The 22520-nt window shown below is 44.1% G+C and overlaps 2 protein-coding genes across 2 annotated transcripts; one reads left to right on the forward strand and one right to left on the reverse strand.

Moving 5' to 3' along the window:
• Positions 1 to 2268: 2268 nt before the first annotated feature.
• On the reverse strand, positions 2269 to 6479 carry LOC120678882 (monoacylglycerol lipase-like). The gene is made up of 7 exons (XM_039960322.1): positions 5912 to 6479; positions 4925 to 4963; positions 4783 to 4853; positions 4157 to 4221; positions 3955 to 4047; positions 3752 to 3844; positions 2269 to 2969 (listed from the first exon to the last, which is right to left on the reverse strand). Exons 1-7 carry the CDS (start codon positions 6364 to 6366, stop codon positions 2550 to 2552), a joined length of 1236 nt encoding a protein of 411 aa, XP_039816256.1. The 5' UTR covers positions 6367 to 6479; the 3' UTR covers positions 2269 to 2549.
• A 2534-nt stretch (positions 6480 to 9013) lies between these two features.
• LOC120678889 (annexin D5-like) lies at positions 9014 to 13234 on the forward strand. The gene is made up of 7 exons (XM_039960333.1): positions 9014 to 9297; positions 10606 to 10751; positions 10973 to 11191; positions 11661 to 11876; positions 11966 to 12055; positions 12589 to 12792; positions 12878 to 13234. Exons 1-6 carry the CDS (start codon positions 9222 to 9224, stop codon positions 12790 to 12792), a joined length of 951 nt encoding a protein of 316 aa, XP_039816267.1. The 5' UTR covers positions 9014 to 9221; the 3' UTR covers positions 12878 to 13234.
• Positions 13235 to 22520: the final 9286 nt, after the last annotated feature.

Consider the following 22520-nt stretch of genomic DNA (forward strand, 5'->3'; position numbering starts at 1 on the left):
GTACAGATTAATGGTTTTGTGCACATGTGAACTGTGCAAAAGTGTACTTTGTCCAAGATGAGAAGATAACTTATATTGCACACATTTGTGAACAAACTTGTTTCTTCGTAAGGTGTTGAAATCAATCTAATTTTTGCACCCCTTCTTTAACAGAATTTTCAAATTAATTAGGTGGAGCTGCAACCAAGGGAACTTTTGACTTTCCCCATAACCGCAGTGCTTGTTACCTGATCTGCAATGAGCTTCTACGAATTTTCCCAGTTAATGTAATGTTTTCATTCTTGTTATAACAGCAGTTAAGGACTGACAGTAGTAAAGTGGTAACCAATTTACATAGTAATTAGAAATAAGCAGTGCTCAGCATATTTGAAATAGTTTCAGCGACAAATCTAGCTGCATAAAATTGGCAAGTCAATCTGACATGATAAGAAAAACTAATGTGTACACATTACGTTCTGAGTGAGGTTTCAGTGGCCCCCAAGAATAAATAATGTAACCACCATGACTGCTTTATATAGATGACAGACACAAATTATTTATAATGATACACCTCCAATGCACCTCAATTTAGCACTTGGCACTGAACCAGATCACAAATCAGATTCTAGGCAAACTTATGCGCGATACTTTACTTTTGCAAGATACTATCAATATTTGTCTGCTTGTGTGGCAATGCAATAGCCACGAAGGCATCATACAAGCATGTAACCAAAAGACAATATCCAGTGTGCTTATATATCAATACCCACCCTCCATAGTTTAATGAGTGCCAGACCAATAATTGATCATGAACAATTTGAAGTATATGTGCAAGTTGATACAGATCTTCCCTAACAGATAATAGGAACAACTGAACAATTGATGAGCAGTTGGATCACTCTATTTACTCTTTTCATCTAGTTACAGATCTAAAAGCTGCAGTATTTCTAGCACATCTTGCTAACAGTGTTATTTAAATAGGCATGAATGTTCAGACCATACTGGTATATTATGAAAGGAGATAATGATAATACGCACATGCATGTTGCAGTATTTTAACCTCAACCTTCTCAAAGAGAAGTGCAATAGCCAAACTCTTTGACTTATCAATGAATACCAGCAAACATTGTGAAACACTGAAACACTAAGATCAAAGGGGAAAACGAAATGAGTACCTTGAACAGACATTTTTGGTTAAGAACTTCTTTTAGAACAAGCTTTGATCAACTGAACCTGCAATAGTATAAAGAAACCGGAACAAGTATGTTATATGTGCAATGTTACATGCTTACATCATATGAGCAATGTTACAGGCTTACAGAAAATACAGAAAACTAAGAAAATATCACTTTTGCCACAAATGACATGGCAACCATTTAAATACATTTTAAAAGAGGTATATAGCTCAGTCAGGGCAGCCAATAAAAAGGAACCTCGAAGGATTGGAGCATAACCTGGCTGGCGTAAAGGCTAAAGGAAATATTGAATTTTACATCACCTTTGCCTCCAAATAGCAGTAGCACAAATGCATAAAACAAGAGCTTTAGGAGATGAGTTCAGTATACTGAATATGTGCACAAGCATGCAGCTAAGCAGTAGAACAATTGCTTACAACTTGAAATAAAAACAGCCACTCATAAAACAACTTGTGACCAAACCAAACAAAAAGTGCTATTTAACAAAAAATAGTTTATGAATAGAAACACATAATTGCTGTCTTAAATCACCTTTCAATGGCACATCAAGTCTTCATCATCCTTGTCTTAGTTTCAGAAACACCTACTCCACACATTTACAAAGAAGCAAGCAACCTTCTTATAGATAGTTCCACCTTCCATGCCTTGTTTCTAGTAATAAGTACTAAATTATGCAGCATGACTAGATGAACAAATTTCAGTACAGATATATCATCCAAATTTTTCCATTTCATGAAACGAAATAAAGAAAAGGAGAATACTTTTTTGTAACAAACAGCACAACAGCTTAGAAGTAATAAACTATTCAAAAATATACTATAAATCCTAAGTGCTACTGAATTTGCAACATTTTCAGTAGAAAAAAAAAGCATTCACTGTAGTTTTTGCTGTACAGAAAATTGGCAATGGACTATTACCGTCAGCAACCAAGGTCAATTGCGATTTCTTATTGACGCAAAGCAAAAGCAACATATCTGTAAAACTGCACATCGACAATACAATTTGGATCTATGCTTACAGTATTAGTCCCTGACATATTCACCTGGCGAATCGATCAGGATTAAGAGAAAAAGGAGAGAGAAAGAGAATTACCAAGGTCAATTCATTAAAAAAAAGATCCAAACTTTTCCTTTCAAAGCATCAATGAGAAAATACAGATCATCAGATACATTATGTTCCACAACTCCAATATTACTTACATTTTCACATAGGCTCTTTTCTATCCTCAAACAACAGAAGAGAAATGACCATGATGGCAGGAAAGGAAGATAAACATCCTGACACATCCTATTTTACAATTATATTCTATACTCTATATTAAGTATCCAGTTCCACAAACTGGCATAAGTAGAAGGACCTTGTAGCTGATTCACCTCACCTTCTCTCAAGAACATCAAGTCTTGCGCTCAACCAATTGATGATGTCATTTGCGATATCATCCCTTTCTGGTTCAAAGAGAAGATCATGCAAATATCCATCATATAGTTTTATTGATTTATTTGTTGACATCGATGTATGGTATAGTCGCTGGGATGCTGTCGGATCAGTTATCGTGTCGGCTGTACCATGTAGAACTAGAAAAGGAACAGTAACTCTGCTCAAGTTTCTTTGCAAATATGATGATATGCGGAGTATTTCATTGCCAGTTCTAACTCTAATTGGTCCAGTATACACAAGGGGATCTGAATACTTCATCTTCAGAGCCTCTGGATCACGGGAAACAGGAGGTCCTCTCTTATGTAAGGCACTAACTCGATATTTTGGAGTTAGCACAGAGAATATTGGTGCAACAACCTGATGTTTGAGAAATGAAAACATATAAGCATCTGGGAACTGAAAATTCTTGTTGGAACATTACAATTCAAAGAATAAATCAACTACATACAGGCACTCCCACAAGTTAAGAAATCATTGTCTATATTAGCATTGTTATGACTGATGACGCAAGAATACAACTCCACAATTTTCTGAGATCAGACATGACCAGATGGAACAATCAAAATTTTGCACTTCAATAAGTAAACCGAGTGATGTGCCATTGCCCCCTTAAAATTCCTTGTACGTGCACAACCAACAGAGCTAGATAAGCATACAAGATTATCATGGATGGCAGATACTACAAACAAAATTCTACATGTAACCATAGACCAATAAATAGACAGGTAAATGTCAAAAATTCTTTGCATTGACAGGTAAAACACTTGTTAATTTCATTTATTTTTCTCGGCCACGAGGAGAGACTCACTGGGTGCTTTCTATAAAGCTAGAGGAGTACTGAACCCTGGCTGGCCAGGAAACTCATTGAAACAAGATTCTCAAAGAGGTAACCACAAATTGGTGAGCCCCAGGTTTGAGCCCAGGCAGTTGTCTCTCAACTGGAGGCACTAACCAACTGAGATAGTTCTTTGATTTCATCACTTTATTAAGAATACATTAAACATATCTGTATTCCACGAATAGTCCGATGGCATTACACAGAAAATAAAGGCAGGAAAGGGTATATATTTTTTTAATACAAACAGCTATGCTGTCAAGCAACCACTAAAACGATACCCATACAAAAGGATTGTGCTTACTTTGATGATTGGATGAGATGGTTGAACATGAATAGCTGGCGATGTTAAGACCACACCTTCTACATGAAGTTTTACACAAGGATCTAGAGCTGCCTTCAGACATTCATGGAAACAGTAAAAAGAATTGAAGTTAGAATCCTGCATGTGTGGCCCTACGGTCTCACTACGATGAGGGTTAATTACACTAAAAAACTTTATCTTACCTTCAAAACAATAGCTCCACCTGTGGAGTGCCCAAATAAGAAGCATGGCAAACCATGGTTTTCCTCCAATACAATATCCTCAAGAAATTCTTTCTGTGCAGGAAGGAATTTTGAGAAGATCAAGAGAAATCTACGACAAGAAAAAATCCACAACTTGATATTTCTATATCTATGCACTTATTCTGTATGTAAGAAACAGTACCAAGTCACCAATAGCATGATCAAGAGATGAAACATATCCATGAACCCCATCACTTCCACCGTGTCCTTAGGAGACAAAATACAAGACAAAAATCAGATAACTCCAAAATGTATGCATAAAAAATAGCAGGCCAGGAATGCAACTACAAATCCATGAAGTAGTATAGCAGAGAAAGGGCAAATTATGTGTAGGATAGGTAGGCAATATTGAGTCAATGATATGTTACGGAGCTGCTACATATGAACATTTTTATTGTTCATCAACGTAACATTAATAGCAGATACTGAAAATAAAGTCTAGAATCAGACTCAACTCTGCTAGCGTATTTTGTTTGAAACATTTTAAAATAGGTTTGTATTGAACCACACCACCACAATGCGCAAACATGAAATTAAAGAGAGGGCACGCGTGGCATTATGGACCTAAAAATTATTTTTCAGCAGTATACATAATAGATTATGGTTGTGCTCTTAGATTGAAGATATTTACGTCTCAAATCTCATATTGACTTAGAAGCGGTTGATTTACCACTTTACCAGATTTTGATGAGAGCACTAAAAGCAATGAGAAGATCATACCAAATCAACACTCAACTACTTGAGCAGTAATACGTCACAGTAACTCACCAATCCAGTCCATGGCATAAACTTTAAGCCCTTGATCATTCAACAGTTTTGCGAAATGGCTGTACCTTCCACTGCAGATCACTGCTGTCAGCAAAAGCCACTATGAAAAGCAATCCTGGAATATCTGCAGGATATGGTGTACCTATGCTCGTTTAGACCATGCAACAGAACAACAACACCCCTACATATTTGAAAAGCAAAAAAAAAAGTAAAAGAAGAGATTAATTTGTTAGGATAAAATGTCACAAATTTATACAAGCATTCAAGGTACTAGTATACCATCCAACATGTGGAATTGATAACTATTTCAGCATGAATGCACAGTTCAACATATAATGCCTCCAGCAGATTGATAGCTTCCTGAACATATAGAGAGAGCAGGACATGATGTCTAAACTCTAAAGCATGCACAGGCGTAGCTATATGTAAATCAAGTCTTGTTTGCTAGTGCATGGCTGTATACATGCATCACTCGAAAAGGTACCAACAATACTTCAATTCCAAAAGAACTGATACTTAGCAAATCTCTAGGACTCTAGTATTATTTTCATCATTACAAATACAAAGATACAAAGAAATCCCCAAATGAGAAGGTGTCAGGTGGTCCAATATAATGCTGTCCCCCTTTTACAATCCGGTCCAAGCACATGAGAACCTACCTCTACTTTAATCGGTACAAAAACTGATAACCAACCAAATTTCGTTGTAGTAAGTAGTAATTGCATGATCCAATCCCTAAGCAAGCTCCTAGAGGGACAAAGCTTACGCTTCAGTAGAGCAAGCCATATTTCCCATGCCCCCTTCACTACAGGACAAATTGATCCACCCTCCTAAAGCAAACAACAAAAAAACAAAGGCCCTTGAATTATGCAACGGCTCTATACTACCAACGCCACCAAACCACCAATCAAATTAATCCCACCAAAATAATTTTCTCGGCATGTCAGGTTTCAATAGCCAACCGCTCCATCTCATCACGTCCCAACAGTAACAATAGGGTCTCGCATTCACGCGCAGTCACGTCCATTCCAAGAGGACGCGCCAGAGGTCAGCGGATTCTCCGTAGATTAAAAAAAAAAAGCAAGAGCAAGTTCGCCGGGTAAGTGGAGGGGTAGGGAGGTGTGAATACCTGACGCGGTCCGCGGCGGCCGGAGTCCACGACTGCGTGAAGAGCGCGTCGCCCCTGGCGGTCTCGAACACGGCGAAGTCCCTCCTGCTCCGCCCCGCCCCCGTCCCGGCCTCGCTCGCGTCCGCGTCCGCCTCCTCCCGCAGCCTCCGGATCGCCAGCTCCCGCCGCACCGCCGCGTCCATCTCCACCGCCTCCGTCCTCCCCGTCTCCGCCTCCACCACCACCACCACCTCCTCCTCCTCCTCCTCTTCCTCCCCGTCAGCGCCCGCGGAGGCCATCTCCGACGCGGGCGGCGGCACCGCGAGGCACAGCCGCCGCCGCGGCTGCTCCCGCTGCGTCCGCGCCGCGACAGGCGGCGCGACGAGGACGCGGACCACCGCGGCCCGCGACGGCCGCCGCAGAAGCGAGGGGGTCGCCCCCGCCGCAGCCGGCGATGCCGCGGGTGGGGCCCACATGCCGGCGAGGCCGCTGGAGGCAGGAGGGAAGGAAGGGGGGCAAGGGATCTCGGAATGGAAGCTTCTGCGACGGTGGTTACGAAATGGAGAAATTTCCCATCGAATCTTTCTCGCGGCCGTTATTATTATACGCTCCACCCCGTATTAAAACACGAGCGGGGCGGAAACGAATTTGGGATTCCTCGCGCCGCTGGCCTAATCCCAGGTGGCCGCGCCGGGACGCGTGTCGATGGCTGCAATGACACGTGGGGCCGTGTGCGGGAGTTGGACGGCCCGTGCCGGGATGTCAGTGTATGTAGGTGGAGGGGAGCTAGGTGCGAAGCGACGCAGGGGACGACGTATTTCTAGGCGGCATGGTGCACACGTGGCGCGGCGCTAGTGGTAGCTTGGCCGGCGCCCGTTGGTGGTGCACGGGTGCCCGTCGTAGACCGGGTGTATTGGGTACATTGAGGCACACTCGGCCAGTCAGTGGAAGTTTTACGAGCACAGATATCTAGACAGAGAACTAGGTAATCATGTCAGATAAGTTTTGTGGTGATGAAATTCTGCTCACACCCCATAAAATTTCATCATTCTTTCTCCTTGCCATGCTAGCAAAATTGATGGTATTTAATGCCATAAAACTTCCATTGAAATAGTGAGAGTGTCATTAACACAGTTACCTAGACTAGAATCTTAAGAACTGTGCCAGTGGAATGTCGTGGTGATGACACTCATCTTACATTTCATGACACTCATCTTCTCTCTCCTCATACTATTGGTACACGTTAGCAAATTTAATGTCTATGACACTCTTATGACACTTCCATTGAGATTGGCCTAAGTGCATCACCACACTCACGAGAGTTTTCCCTTCTACTAAGGGCTATCCCAATAGAAAAAATGAAAAAAACTGATACGATTTTCATAACACAGTAATTATTTATAAAAACCATCTTCCACAATAAAGAGTATCTTCGAATAATAAATATTTTTTCTTTCTCTCTCCTAACTCTATCTTCTTCCTCCAATAGTAAGCGAGTATGAACCCCCTAGAAACTAGTGGTTTATCCCCAATGATGATTTTATGGTTTTTTGGTGCATTGGGTGAAGAGAAAACTTGGTTTCTTCATCAAGAAACTGTTTCTAGAATTTGTTTTCTCTTTCTTCATTAATTATGTTGCCATGTCAATATTTTGCTTAGGTGGCAAGTCTTTTAACGAGAATAGAAATCATCATGAATACACCATTGGGACTGCCCTAAGGCCAGTCTCAATGGAGTTTCATGGAATATTTCATGACATTAAATACTATCAATTTTGCTGATATGACAAAGAGAGAAGGATGAAGTTTATGGGCACAGTTATCTAGACTGAGAACTAGATAATTGTAACAGATAAGTTTCATGGTGATAAAACGTTTCTGATATCTTATGAAACTCCATTCTTTTTTATCATGTTAGTAAAATTTATGGTATTTAATGTTGTGAAACTTTCTATAAAACTCTATTAAGAGGTCTAATGGAAAAAAAATGCATGGCTGTGTGGAAGAAGATCTCGCAAATGCTTACGGTTGGGTTCATCTTTGCAGTAGCTATGCATAAATTTGAGTTTTTCTTTCTACGGTGGTATATTTGAGTTTATGGATCCACGTATCGGCATATTGATATTTAGTGCATGAACTTGGTGCATGATGTGATGTCACATGAACGTGCCAGTGTTACTAGGGCTTTGTTTAGATGTAAAATTTAAAATTTTAAAACTATATTGCGGCACATTCATGAAGTATTGAATCTAGATAAAATAAAAAATTAATTTCATAGTTTATTTGTAAATTACGAGACGAATCTAATAAATCTAAGGGTATCTAATTAGATCATGTTTAGACAATAAATTGCTAAAGTAAAACTATAGTAAACATGTGCTAATGATAGATTAATTAGTCTTAATAAAGTTATCTCATAGTTTATAAACAAGTTTTATAATTAGTTTTATATTAATATATATTTAATATTTTAAATGTACAATGATTCCGTTTCAAAAACTTTAGGCCTTGCATCTAAACAAGGCCTATATAACATAATATGTCTAGGGTGCAGAAGATCCATTGTGCATTGTGGGCTTGTGGCCAAAGTCACGGGTGTGGGACATAATGAATTGAGATAGTATTTTATCTGCTACATTGTTGCGCCGGCCAAGCTATGTCCTCCTTTAGATAGAATGCTCATATTTTTCTTGTTTGTTTTCTACCTTTATTTATCTGGAAAAATGGTTTGCGTTGGTTTTCAATGCACAGAGAATAAAAAATCGGAATGTGAGCTCTTGAACTAAACAAACAATATAACAAGCAAAGATACTTAGACAAAAAAAAATAGAAAGGCAACACATGCCAGATTGCCATCCGTTTGGCAACGCAAACGTGAAAAAGTGTTGCTTAGCTCAGTTAAATGGAATAAGGGAACGGGACGGCACGGCCCTGGGCCTGGTCGCCGCGTGTCAAGTTGCAGACTCCGTCGTCGGTGGACCGGGTCGATGTTTGCAGTTGTGAGGCACAGAGCCAGGGTAACGGGAAAAACATGCAGAGAGGCACAGACCCGGTCCACTGACGACGGAGTCTGCAACCTGACACGCGGCGACCAGGCCCAGGGCCGTGCCGTCCCGTTCGACGAGGACAGACCGCGCCCAGGGCGGCAGCCGGCAGAACCCGGTCCACGCTTTGGCTCCTCCCACCCACCGAGCCAAATCCTCCTTCCATTTAACGCAAAGCGCGCCCTAAATCGTACCTATCCATTTCCCAAATCGCTAATCACCATCCCCGAGCCGGCCAAATCGAATCGCGGGGAGCGAGCGAGCGCGCACGCGCACCGATCGCCGGCGATGGCCAGCCTCACCCTGCCGCCGGCGCCCCCCAACCCGCGCCAGGACGCCATCGACCTCCACAAGGCCTTCAAAGGTCCGCTCCGCCACCGCTTTCCCCTCGCCCCAATATCCGTTCCCCCCCGCAATTCCCCGCATCCTACGCGGCGCCTGCTGTTCGATTTCGGTTGGATATACAAGGCCGAACGGGCAGGCGAGTGTGGTGTAAAGGGATTGTATGTTTGCGGGCGGTCGCCTGCCCTAATTCGATTATCCGCGCATGTGAGGTTGGGGTGTGTGTTGAGCAGCTGGACGGAGCTCGAATTCGGTGTTGCAGGGGCTGGCCGGATTGGGTCCACGCGGCAGATGGGGAGGAGGTGGTCGGTTGGAACCTCTTATGGATTTTGTTGATGCCTTACGGTTGAGGAGGGTTGTTTGTTAAGAGAGGCTTATATAGGCCATGGGAAATTTCCTTGAGGGGAATTGACTGAGGTTGCTATGTTACGAATTGGGTATAGGTCGACCTGGATGCAGTGATGGTCAATGCATGGATTAAGACATTTTTGTTTTTCTCTGACTACAATTTGGGGTCAAGTGGGTCGCGTTTAATCCAAGGGGCAGTCAGAACTGGGTTTGATAATCTGTTCTTGGGGTCAACGACCACAGTTGTGTAATTTCTGGTAGCTAACATATGCTATATAATTAAATTGGTGGCTGAGGGAAATGAATAAAATTTTTGCTTCTACGAAAGTCTGAGTGGTTTCATATACAATAGTTGTGATTAAAGGAATCTTGGCTGCCTGGTATGCAAGTTGATGTATTCGCTAATTATTTTATTCGTTTGGTTCATTTCTATTCTGTGAGAGTGCTCAGAGTTCCAGTGTCCTCAGAATATCTTAAGAGTGCTGAGCTCCAACTACCAGAAAAAGCCGAAATTCAGGTCTACTGCTTCTAGCCTTCTAAGAACTCATATGTTATGAAGAGCAAGTCTTCTAACTAAATGATTTACCCTCTTGTACTCGCTCCCTCTTTTCCATTTGTTGTTTCTGATCTTTTACGGCTTAGAAATGCTGCTTTAGCCATTACTTCTTGTAAATTTATCTGAGCGTTACTTTGTGTGTTCTGTATATATAAATTGAAGGTGTTTGTTTTCTCAAGTACTATCAATTGTTGCTTAGAGTAAGTTGGCCTTGGTATGCTTGAATGATGTCTGGCTCCTGTAAGTAAGTGAGCACAACTGCACAAATAGTTGAACTTGGACTTGACTTTTAGTAATAGAATGTTGCACAATGCTTTTACGTAATTATAAAAGCTTTTTGTCCTTTTTGAATCCCATTACCTGACTTTCAGGTAGGCTAACATGCTGACATTGTTTTTAATTTTGTCTTGGTTGATGGTCTTCCAGGTTTTGGTTGTGACAATACAGCTGTGATAAACATACTTACTCATCGCGATTCAGTGCAACGTGGATATATTCAACAGGAATACAAGGCTATGTATCATGAGGAACTCTCCCAGCGTATTTCATCTGAACTCAGTGGACACCACAAGGCACGAAAAGTTTTCAAAGAATTTTCTCTTTATTAAATAAGTCAAATTGATAAGCTAGCTGGAGAAATATGTTTAATCAACCGTACTAGATCTTCACCATGTAGAATTAACGATTTAATGAATTATCTAAAAATGTTAATATGTGTTGCTTCAATTCTAAGTCGAGTTGAATTACTTAAAATCATTGTGTTAAATGTCAACTTTGTCTTATTTGATTCCAGAAAGCTATGTTGCTGTGGATTCTTGATCCTGCTGGACGTGATGCAACTGTTTTGAGAGAAGCTCTAAGTGGTGACACTATGGATCTGAGAGCAGCCACTGAGATAATATGTTCCAGGACACCATCACAGTTGCAAATAATGAAACAAACTTATTTGGCAAGATTCGGTACTTATCTTGAGCATGACATTGGTCACCACACATCTGGCGATCACCAGAAGGTCCTGATTCTTAGTAGAGTATCTTCCTTGCATTTTTTCTATTTCTTCACCTAATGCTTGATACGCTGAAGTTACTTTCTATTCAATTTTTAGTTTTACACCGCTCAGCTTTAGCAATAAGAACGTTTGGCTATAATTTTCTTTGCAACAACTTCAATATGCCATTGAATGTGTACGGAATCTGCCATTGTGAGTCTGACATGGTTGGTAGGATCACACATGTCTGTGGACATCCTCACATCTAGTGTCTCTGTGCTGTATGACTGATGAGAAAGTGTTTCAATTGCTTTTCTGTAATCTTTTATAGTTCTAACCTGATGCATAAGGAGATCTGTAGCATGAACTCCCTGTGCAGCATGTCAATCAGTATTCTTTACATGAAGTAGTAGTTATCTGTCTGAATTTAAGTTGGGATTTTTTTTTTCTGCCAGAAGTAACGAATGCTAATATGATATAATGGATGTTTCAGATTTTACTTGCCTATGTGGGGATCCCACGCTATGAAGGCCCTGAGGTTGATCCTACTATTGTGACACATGATGCGAAGGACTTGTACAAAGCTGGTGAGAAAAGGCTTGGTACAGATGAGAAGACTTTCATCCGCATTTTCACTGAACGCAGTTGGGCACACATAGCATCTGTTTCTTCTGCTTACCATCATATGTATGACCGGAAATTAGAGAAGGTAACATTTCTGTTCAGTACTCTTCTCACATAAACATTTTCTGTTCTCTTGGAGTGCATCACAGAGTGATCTTTATATATATATGATAGGTTATCAAGAGCGAAACATCTGGAAACTTTGCATTCGCACTTTTAACTATCCTCAGATGTGCAGAGAATCCGGCAAAGTATTTTGCTAAGGTATTGCACTCTGCTGTCCTCGATAAAGAAGTATTGTAGCTTCTGATAAGTATAGGCACCGTGACTTATAGCTTGCTGTACCATCTGGAGTTGATATTTGTATACATTATTTTTTTTTAACTCTATGCAGGTTGCCACCATTCGAAAGTGTCATTTTCTGCTAATGCTGCCAAAATAGCACATGCTAGATTGCTCATGTATATTTGATGCCCATGACGCCCCTTCTCCTATTAGCCTAGACCCTAGTATCTTAAATATGTGAATGTTGTCAGAATATGTTGTTAACCTGAGTTCATGTGGCACTTTGTTTTATGGTTATTCCAGTTTTCATTTTCTGCGGAGATTAGGACAGCATCCTCAGACCAACAACTCTCTGCCTGTTGTCTTTTTTAAGAAATCTCTCTGCCTGTTGTCTTTTTTGTTAAATCCCCCTTCTATTCAACATTAAGGACATCTAATAATAGTTGAAGGCCTCTGTTTACTTGGCTTCATACTTGCAAGTGACCAATCTTATCTGAATGACCTGAATACAGGTCCTGCGGAAGGCCATGAAAGGTCTAGGCACCGATGACAAAACCCTTATAAGGGTCGTGGTGACAAGGACTGAGATTGATATGCAATATATCAAGGCAGAGTACTTCAAGAAGTATAAGAAGCCGTTAGCTGAGGCTATCAACTCTGAAACATCTGGAAACTATCGGACGTTCCTTCTCTCACTTGTCGGCCATGGCCACTAGGTTTGACCCCTGTTGCAACTTTGATTATTTCTTTTCCAAATTGGTCTCATATTTACTCCTCTGTTTTGCTCTGCTTTTATAACAGGCTTTGCTTCGACCATGGGGCATGATATTCCATCGATCCACCCTAAATGCAGCGAGATACCTGGAAAACGTATGATATCGCCATTTATCTGTTGTGACTTGGCAACCTGTCTAACTGCGACATATGAGATCCTAGTATGCTTGTGCAAACCATTCGTGTATATACATGCGTATCTGGGATTTGTGTTGGAGAATTCTGGACGGAGCACTAGGGCTATAGCAGGTTGCAGTGGGCTTGTCGTGTGTCTCCATAACACTAATAATATGATGTCATGTTTGTGTGTGCTCACCCCATTTCCTCCGTCAGTGGATGTAGTAGTATATTTGGCTATTCCGTTGTAGTATATTTCCTCTCGTATCATTGTTGTTCCTATCATAGTTCACGGAGGACGTGAGAGGCCGTGTTCAGTTCTTTTTTGGCGTAAATTTTCTTTTGGCGTAAATGTTTTTAAAAGAGAATTTTGCTATTTCAGAGTACTAAATAAAATCTATTTACAAAACTTTTTGTATTGATGAGTTATAAATCGCGAGATGAATCTAATTATTCTAATTAATTTATAATTAGTGAATGTTTACTGTAGTATTATTGTTGTAAATTATGGATTAAGTATTTAAGTAGACTCATTAGATTCGTTTCGCGATTTACAATTCATTTGTGTATAAAATTTTGTAAACAGATTTTATTTAATATTTTATGCATGTATTTAAATGTTTGATGTGATGGATTTTAGAATAATTTTTTTTGATCTAAACACGGCGTATTCTCACGAGCGCATCCTGTAAATATGTGAATGCCTCGAGCTGTATTTCCAGACGCAGATTGAAATATACACCTGTTCAATAAACTGTCATCTCATTGAAGATCTTGAGAAAGGAGCTGAGCTCATGAATCACGCACCGCACCATTCAACAACTTGAGTGATCTTATGTTGCAAACTAATAATAAACTAGTAAATCAGTAGCCGGCATGGCCTTCAAAGTCTAAATCGAGCCGAAGTAGTCTAACTCGCGAGTCACGCTGTATCTACGTGTCCAGGTCCTGTGCCACCGGCGCGGCGCGCGGCAGAACAGCGGCGGCCGGCGCGGCGGCTAGCAGCCTCTTGAGCAGCTGGAGCAGGGCCTGCGCGACCTGCGCGGCGTGCCCGGCCCTCGCGGTCGCGGCGCTCCCGACGAACTCGGCGTGCGCGCGCGCGGCGTCCTCGAGCCCGACGCCCCGGCGCGCGGCCTCGTCCTTGATGGCCTCCGCGCAGAGGCCGCACACCCAGGCCCCGCCGAACTGCGCGGCCACCCGGGCCACGTACCGCGCCGTGCACTCCTCCCCGATGCCGCAGCACGCGCACGTCGCCACCGCCGCCGTCGTCGCCTCCGCCGCCTCGGCGCCGCCACCGCTCTCCGTGTCTGCCGCCGCCGATCCCATCGCCGCTAGCTCGTGAGGTCTGCCTCCTCGACTGGGAACTGAGCTGCCGGCTCGCTGGCCAAACGAATGCAAGCTAGAAGCTACAGAAACCGCCGCCGGCCGGCCTCGCTTTTCGCGTAGGACGGACCGCGGAGGCGCTGGTGGAGGCGTTGCCCTCGCGGCGCTCAGCTCCGACCCGAGACGACAGGCGCGGCCTCGCCTTTTGTAGTTGCAGTTGTAAAAGTAATTGGAACGGCTTACCTTTAAGGGTGGCGTCGTGTGCATGTCCTTTATCATGTCGGACTGGCTCAAGCCAAGTCCAAAACGTTGTTAATTAAGAACTCTAGAGGAGTTTGTGTTACTTACAAGTTACAACTAACGATGTGTGCTAATAATAATCCTACTCGGACTACTGTTTAACTACTCGATCTGTAGTCTCTTTTACGACGGGGTGGAACGCGAGGGCAAAGCGTCAGCGTCGCCCACGGTACCAGCTCGCGCGACCCCCACCAACGCTTGGACAGCATGCACGTCCTGGGGAGCGGGGACTGACCAACCTCGGCGCCTGGCTTGCTCGGGCTAGCTGCAGACTTTGCAGCCTGCAAAAGCTGGCGAGAAAAGGAGCTGTGTGCAACAGTGCCATGCGCTCGGGCACCGTGAGTTTAGCCCTTCGATGGAACTCGTGGATGTAGCGGCGAGCCGTTTGCTTGTTTAGGATGATCGTGGGAGGCTGGGATCCTTAGCTTGCATGCCTTGCCTTCACCCATCCAGCCCTGGCCCTGCGCGCATCCATGATCCATCCACGGTTTTTCTCCTACATGCATGTCTTGGTCGTGGAAACTGACAGGGTTTTGCAATAACCACGGTGAAACGGTTGCGGTTGTTACCACTGACCAGTGACCACGGCGAGCGGTAGCGGTAGTCGTTTTGGATAAGGATCTGGCCAGACTTATTAACTTTAACTATCATCTGTGTTTAATTGTATAAAAATTCCTTCAAGTCATTTGTATACTCTTTACTCTATTTTATCAGCTTGTGTGCTGAGAATTTTGTAAAAAAAATGGCTGTGTGCGGCTGTGGAGGCCGGAGTTGTTTTCTTTATCTAAAAAAATTGTATAAAAATATTGTAATATAAAATCGCGGTTAAAGCTGCATCTTAGAGAAAGCCACGAGTATTATTTGCAATGCAGAAGCATGAGTTGATCAACGACTAGCTAGTTGATAGAATGAAAATCCTATTTTAATTTCACTATTTGAGCATTTTATTAATCCCTCTCCAAATACAGTAATAAAATGCAGGTGGTCAAGAATTGTGTTATTCAGACTGAACAATGAAGCAGCTGTAGCATCATATTCATATCTGCTTGCTTTGCTTGTAGTTTTTTCTTTTGAAACATATACGCTTGCTCAGGACAAATTGCGTCGTCAATTGCGATTCCTCAGTTTGAAAAGGTGGTTAAGTGATTCTGATTTGCTTAGATAAATTTTGCGATTCAGAGTTTTAGTCGATAAATTCAGTGATTCAGATCAATCCTGAGCCCAACTGCGCCAAGGCCCAACAAAATGGCTGAAGTAGCAGGCCTTTTCCAAACATCAAAGATCTAAATACACCCGCATGGGACATTAACTTTTCTTTTTTCCTTATTTCTTCTACTACCAGGAAAACAAAATGGAATTATTTACACGTAGCAAGGTGCATGCGAGACACAGCTAACTGCAATACCATCTTGTCAGAGGTAAGATGTACATGCTGAGATCACGGGATTGTCGCGCCGGTCGTCCACCGCTTGGTCGTCAGGTTCAGGCATTCTCTGGCGCCAAACCAAACAACCCAGAAGAATGCAGCCCAACCTGAAACGCGTACGAAGCACGGTTCAGACCCGACACCGGAGTTAGTTGCAGAAGCAAGTAGCCTCTCAACAGGCAATTTTGGGACTGACGACTTGCAGCTTGCAAAGGAGCAGAAGGCAGAAGCTGTGTTGCGGCCTGAAGAACGTACCAGACGCGATCGTGATGGCGATGACTGTTACAACGGTCGTGGCAGAGATGACGAGGACGGCAACTGACAGAGCGCAGACATACGCCGCGGCAAGGAGAGCCAGCAGCACGGCCAGGAATGCCCCGGCGGCGGTCATGGACACTAGGACGGAGAACGCGACGGCGTTCGTCGCCGCCGCGGCCACGAAGACGACGACGATCAGGAGGCCGGTTAGAGCTGCGAGCGCCACGGATCCGACCTACGAATCACGGACCACAGGAACCCGATCAGATCGAACAACGAACCGCAGAAGAATGCAACGGGTCGAACGGTCGATCGGCCGATCATCCCCCGACCCTGGATCGTCGAGGCTCACCGACACGACGACCAGAGGGCGGGGCGCGCCGCCCTGCCTGATCCACGCGACGAGGTCCCGCGCCGCGCTGTCGCACGCCTGGCGCAGCCTTGGTGCGCCGGCGCGCGCGGCCGCCCAGAGCCGCCGCGGTGTCCGCTGGCCGACGCTGGCGGCTGGTGGAGCGCGCGCGCCGTGGCCGCGACACTGGTCCTCGAACGCGTGCTCCTCGGCGCCGGACAACGACGACGAGGAGGAAGAGGAGGAGGAGGAAGCGGCAGCAGCGCCGTCGTGGACGGGTTCGCCCATCTCCATGGCGCGGCCGCGCGGGGCGCAGAGGCCCGGCGATCGAGTCAAGCGCGCGCTCTGACGTCAGATGGCCGGGAGGACACCCAAGCCCGAGACTCGCGGACATGCTTGAGAGGTGGACCGATCCAACGGAACGCGGTTTACCGTTGATCGCGCTGACCTGGCAGCTCAGGCTAGTGGACACATATGTCTTTGACCTTGACGTAGGGCATTATCCTCTGCTCCCTCCATCCCAAAATATAGTTCCATCCCAAATTTTAAATTTTTAAAATCAATTTGTTTAACTTTGATCAATAATATTTCTAAGAATAAATTATTTCAGACAGAAAAATTACATGTTATAATAGTTGATTTCACATTAAATCTACTACCATAATTTTTATTAGCCTCTTTGTTCATTTTGCTATTTGTAGTTCCGTTAACTTTGAAAAAGTCTAAAGGTAGATATACTCTGGAACGGAAGAAATATATTTAGTTATTCTCGATTAATAGGCAGACTACAAGGCTCTAACCCTAAACATCTCTACACATTTTTAGAGGTGTTGGGATCCCAGTGCTAGTGTCCAAAAGTATTAAATTTTAATAATACCTATGGAAACAGAAGTGCTGATAGATGGGCTAAACTTTAGCCAAGATTTTAAAATTAAAAATTTTAACAAAATTATGAGTACTAATAGATGCTAAAATTTAGCACTCAATTTTAGTCCATCCAAGCAATTCCTCATCAATACAACGGATCTGGTCATCAATGTGTAATGAAGGGGATTTAGCACCGCAAATGCACAATTTAATGAATTTACTATTGCTTTGCTGAAAAGAAACTTTCAAAATGATATACATAATGGGCCGACTGGCCGAGGGCCTGCCTAGGTGAACCTAACTGTGCGATTAAGGTCAATCTTAGTGAGAAGTATCATCGCACTATTATCAAGACTAGAAATTTGATACTTTACCAAAGGAGTGTTACGGTGATACATATTATTGATACATATGATATTACTAATAAGTGATTCTGTCAACAAACTTGTTGATACATATGATATTTAGGCCAGTCTCAGTAGAAGTTTTATGGACACAGTTATGTAGACCGAGAAGTAGGTAAAATGAGTTTCATGGTGATGAAACTCTTCTCACATCACACCTCATGAAACTCCATCATTCTCTTTTCTTGCAATGTCAGCAAAAGTAATGGTATTTAATATCATAAAATACTCCATGAAACTTCCAAAGATACTGATTTTAGTGTTTATGATATTATTAGAATGCTTTCATTGAGATTGGCCTAACACGTGCAAAAGGTAAAATCTTACTAGCCTGGTGCCTGAAAATGTCGGGTACGCGTTCTCCTCCTCACAAGCCACAAAGCGCAAACCGGCCCGCGCCGCCAAAGCGGTGACAGAGCCAGCCCCGCCGCCAATCTTGTGGTCTCGGCCTAGATAGAGCTATTGGCCCAGCCTCAGCCTGCCATCACTCGGCCTAGCCCATATAGTACAATGGGCCAGGCAGGCCTCTCCTCTGCGCGGGCTGGACCCAACCCGGCCCAAAAAGACCAACATTCCTCTTGGACCATTGAAGAAAAAGGCCGGTCACGACCAGTCAACGCGTCCGTCCTCCCCGGTTGGTCGGTCACGTTACGTCGCAGGTGGGTCAAAGCCCCGCCGCCTTCGTAACGGCCGCCGAGCCACTTACTCCGTACACCAATCATCGCCTGGTTTCCGTTCCGTTGAACACCTACCTGCTGGTACACCGTACCTATACTCCAGAGCTAGGTCTACCCCAGGTGCGCTGCAGTGATTCAGTGAGGGGTAGTAGTAGAGTACTACCTCTCGCATTCACACCCTATGCGCCCGGCCTACCAGACGATGAGCGTACGCTAATGATCTGGGATGAGGCGCTGATGGCGCAGCGGCTCGTCCCTGTTCTTGCGTAGCCTGCGTCCCTGGCCATAGATCTTGCGTTGCGTTTAATTAGAAAACACCAAGAAAGCTTTTAGAGCAAGCATATAACAAGAAACAGACTGACTTGCTTCATCCGGCCGAATACAAACTCCAATAATTTGACGAGAGAACGAGAGAAGAAAGATGAATCATATATTAATGATGCAGTCTCCATGTATATAGCCAAGCTAGCTACTATGCGAGCTGGCTTTTAGAAGTTTAGAACTGTGAAAGATGATATATATGGCAATAAGCCAATAAGATTATATATAAAATTAAAGCTGATTAAATTATTAACTTTGCTCTTAATCGACCGTCGGGCTCACATACATCTCGCACGAGCAATGCATGCCCTAGTGGGGGTCCCAACAGGTGGCGGTCCTTTATTGTCTTATTAACGCACGTCTAAAATAGTGCTTAATAATGCGTTGCAACCCAAGGTGTACGTGGACGTAATAATAACATAGTCACTCTCTGTCTCTACCATATTTTTTCCCGGCCCCTCTTGGTTCACGTTGTATTGTATCAGCGTGGGAGATAGTTGTGCGTGTTTGGATCCGGTAAATAAAGATTGTGCATTGTATTTAAGGTACAATAATGTATTATTGGTCCTCTTGGATGAAGTTAGAGCAAGTATAGTAACTGGCGAAAAGCGAGCGAAATCCGACATGGGTGAGAGAGAAAGTAGGAAAGAGAAAAAAACAAGCAAGTCGCGAGACGCTTGCTTGAGCCTGCGACGTGCACTATTTGACAGCAGAATCGCCCGCTCGCCGGCTCGTCTGCTTCCACGTCGCAGTGAGGAGTTAAAGCCGGCGGGGTCCACCAGTTTCGCTAAGCAGCTCATCCGAGCTGAAGCGCGAGACGCCCGCGAGCATTCGAATTCATTAAACTTGCTCTTAGAGGTTTTGAAAGCCCCCAATGCTCAAGTTGGTAAATATCTTAGAGAAACACATGTTGCGGTAACGTAAGCTATACCAAAACTTGGAACTCCCTCTATTCCATAATACAGCTATTTTAGATTTTTTGTTCCAAATCAAACCTTTTAAACTTTGAATATAGATGATGTAAAAAAACTATAAAGTTTGGTAGCATAAAAATAATATTATTTTATTTATAAGAAAATCAACTATTGGTCAAAGTTGAAAATGTTTAATTTTAACCAAGTCTAAAAGTGATGATCAACAATTTTGAACCGATCTAAACAAGACCTTAGCCCTTTCTTAGTTGCAAAATTTAAAATTCTAAAACTATTACAACGAATGAGAATCTTACATGCATGAAGTATTAAATCTAGACGAAATAAAAAACTAATTTGCATAGTTTGCTTGTAAATTACGAGAAGAGTCTAATGAGTGTAATTAGACCATGATTAGACACTAAATTGCTACAGTACCATGCACTAAAGACGAATTAGTTAGTCTTAATAAATTCATCTCGTAGTTTACAGACGAGTTCTATAATTAGTTTTATGATTATTCTATATTTAATATTTCAAATGTCAAAAGATTCTATTTCAAAAAATTTACACGCGCAACTAAACAAAGCCTTAGTCCGTCTTTTAGAATGATTCTCAAAATGGATACATTAGGACACCGTACCCATGGATATATAATTATATATTCAAATTCCGTGTAAGTCCAAAAATTCTGCCCTCTTTTTTTATGGACGATGAATTCCCTAATTTCTCTCCGTGAATTTCAGGGTGACGAGCAAGAGGAGGACACAACCGTTTCACGACAGGAGAGGGCGGCTAGCAGCACAGTAGGTCATCCGGTGATGAATGGCGCACAGTCCACGGGGGGCTGGGTGGTCCAAGGAAGGAACGGGCAACCTCCCATCTGCACGGGTCCGAAAGGCCCCCATGCAAATAAATGCCCAGTTCGGAGTGGCAGTGCCCTGCCCTGCCCTGCCCTGCCCTCCTCTTCTCTCTCTCATTCTAGGCCGCACAGTGCAACAGGAACTAGGCCACGCCCTCCCCCGGGGGGCCCACTCTACAGTGTCGGAGAGGCCGAGCGAGGGCGCTAGAGCGAGAGAGGACAGGGAGGAAGGACGACAGGGCATTGAAGCGGCCACAGGGGCTCTTTAATTTTTTTCTTACAGTACCTCTCTCTCTCTTGCCCGGTTGCCCCCTTTTTTTTATTCCTGCTCCTCTTTAATAAACCTCATTTTTTTCTCTCTGCTTTTCTCTCTCCTCTCTCTCTTGTCAGGCGCAGACGGTGAAGGGCGAGGGAGGAAAGGCGCGGCCGACGAAGAGAAGAGGGAACAATAGAATGACTTGAATGAGGGGACAGAGAAACATGGGGGGACTCTGCTCGCTGCATTTGCCACTGCGTCCAAATCATTTCGCAATCCATTGCTTTATCATTGCCCCGGCCGCCTCTTTTCCGTTTTACCCCCCGTTCTTCCGAATTTCCTTTTCGCCGCCCACCCACACCCATCATCTCTCTGCTTGGAATCTTTGCTGTTGCTTGGTTGCAGGCGCACCGTACTGTTGCAATGCCCTGAGGATCAGTGCTGCTGATGCTCGGTTACGGACTAGTAATTGCGTCGGTTAACCAGTCCCGTGATGTGATGTCAAATCGTAACTACCACTAGTCCTCCTAATAATCCTAGTGTGTGTTACAGGGAGGCACCGGCCGGCACTGGCAGTCAGAACGAAGATCATAGGCTAGCTAGCCAGTTGCCCTGTGTGAACCCACACTTTCCGTGGAGCTTTGTGAAGCAAGCCTACTGTTGTCAGCAGCAGCAGCAGCACGTAAAGGCTGTTGCCTATTCTTTGCCCTGGCCTACTTGTTGTGGTTAACAACTTATTATTAAGATGAAGAACTAATAATTAGCACCAAGCATAGAGAAAAGGTAATCGATTTATATATTAATATTAAGCTTCTTCGTTAGTTCATTCCGCAGAGAGAGAGCAAGGAATGAACACACAGGCAGGCCGGGCAGCCTCAAGAAAAGGCTACTACGTACTAGGCTGCTGCCTCCATCTATCTATCTATCCCCGGCCATGCATCTCTTGGAATGTAATGTCGTTGGCACACAGGAGCATGTTAGCCTGGCCTGGCGTGGCTCCCAGGTGAAGGGATGTCGCCGCGCTCTCACGGAGTCACGGGAGGTGCCGTCCGGCGGCCGGCCGCCTTGATCCCTAGCCTTTCCCCAATCAGAGGCTCGCACACATCCTCATCAATCATCCGAGCTAAGCCCTGGACTAGCAAGAGCATCATCCATCCATCGATCAGTACACGAGATCCTCCGCTCCGTCGAGACGCTACCCTATCAATCTCAGGTTGGCACCAAACGTCCACCAGTCCGTCGATCTCGCCGGCCGGTGATGAGCGACGAGCGAGTACGGCGGCGATATATCTCCCGGCCGGCCGGCTGCTGTCGCCGCGCGGAAAGAAGCAGGAAAAAAAAACACCTGTACGACAGGACCAGATGTTTCGTTCGTCCATGGGCAGACGCAGCAGGAGAGGACTAGTGATTCAGTGAGAGAGGGAGCGGGCGAGAACGAAGGGGTCGTCCGTCTCGCAGTCTGGCAGCAGCAGCAGGCAGACGGTTGCGTCGATTGGGGTTTATTGTGCGTGGCATGTACTTGACCAGTGCCCCTCCCCCCTGCCCGGCCCGGCCTAGCTACCTCCCTCTCTCTTGCATTGGACCACCATGGATGGATCC

This window comes from Panicum virgatum, chromosome 2K (genome assembly GCF_016808335.1).
Source record: "Panicum virgatum strain AP13 chromosome 2K, P.virgatum_v5, whole genome shotgun sequence".
Lineage (NCBI taxonomy): Eukaryota > Viridiplantae > Streptophyta > Magnoliopsida > Poales > Poaceae > Panicum > Panicum virgatum.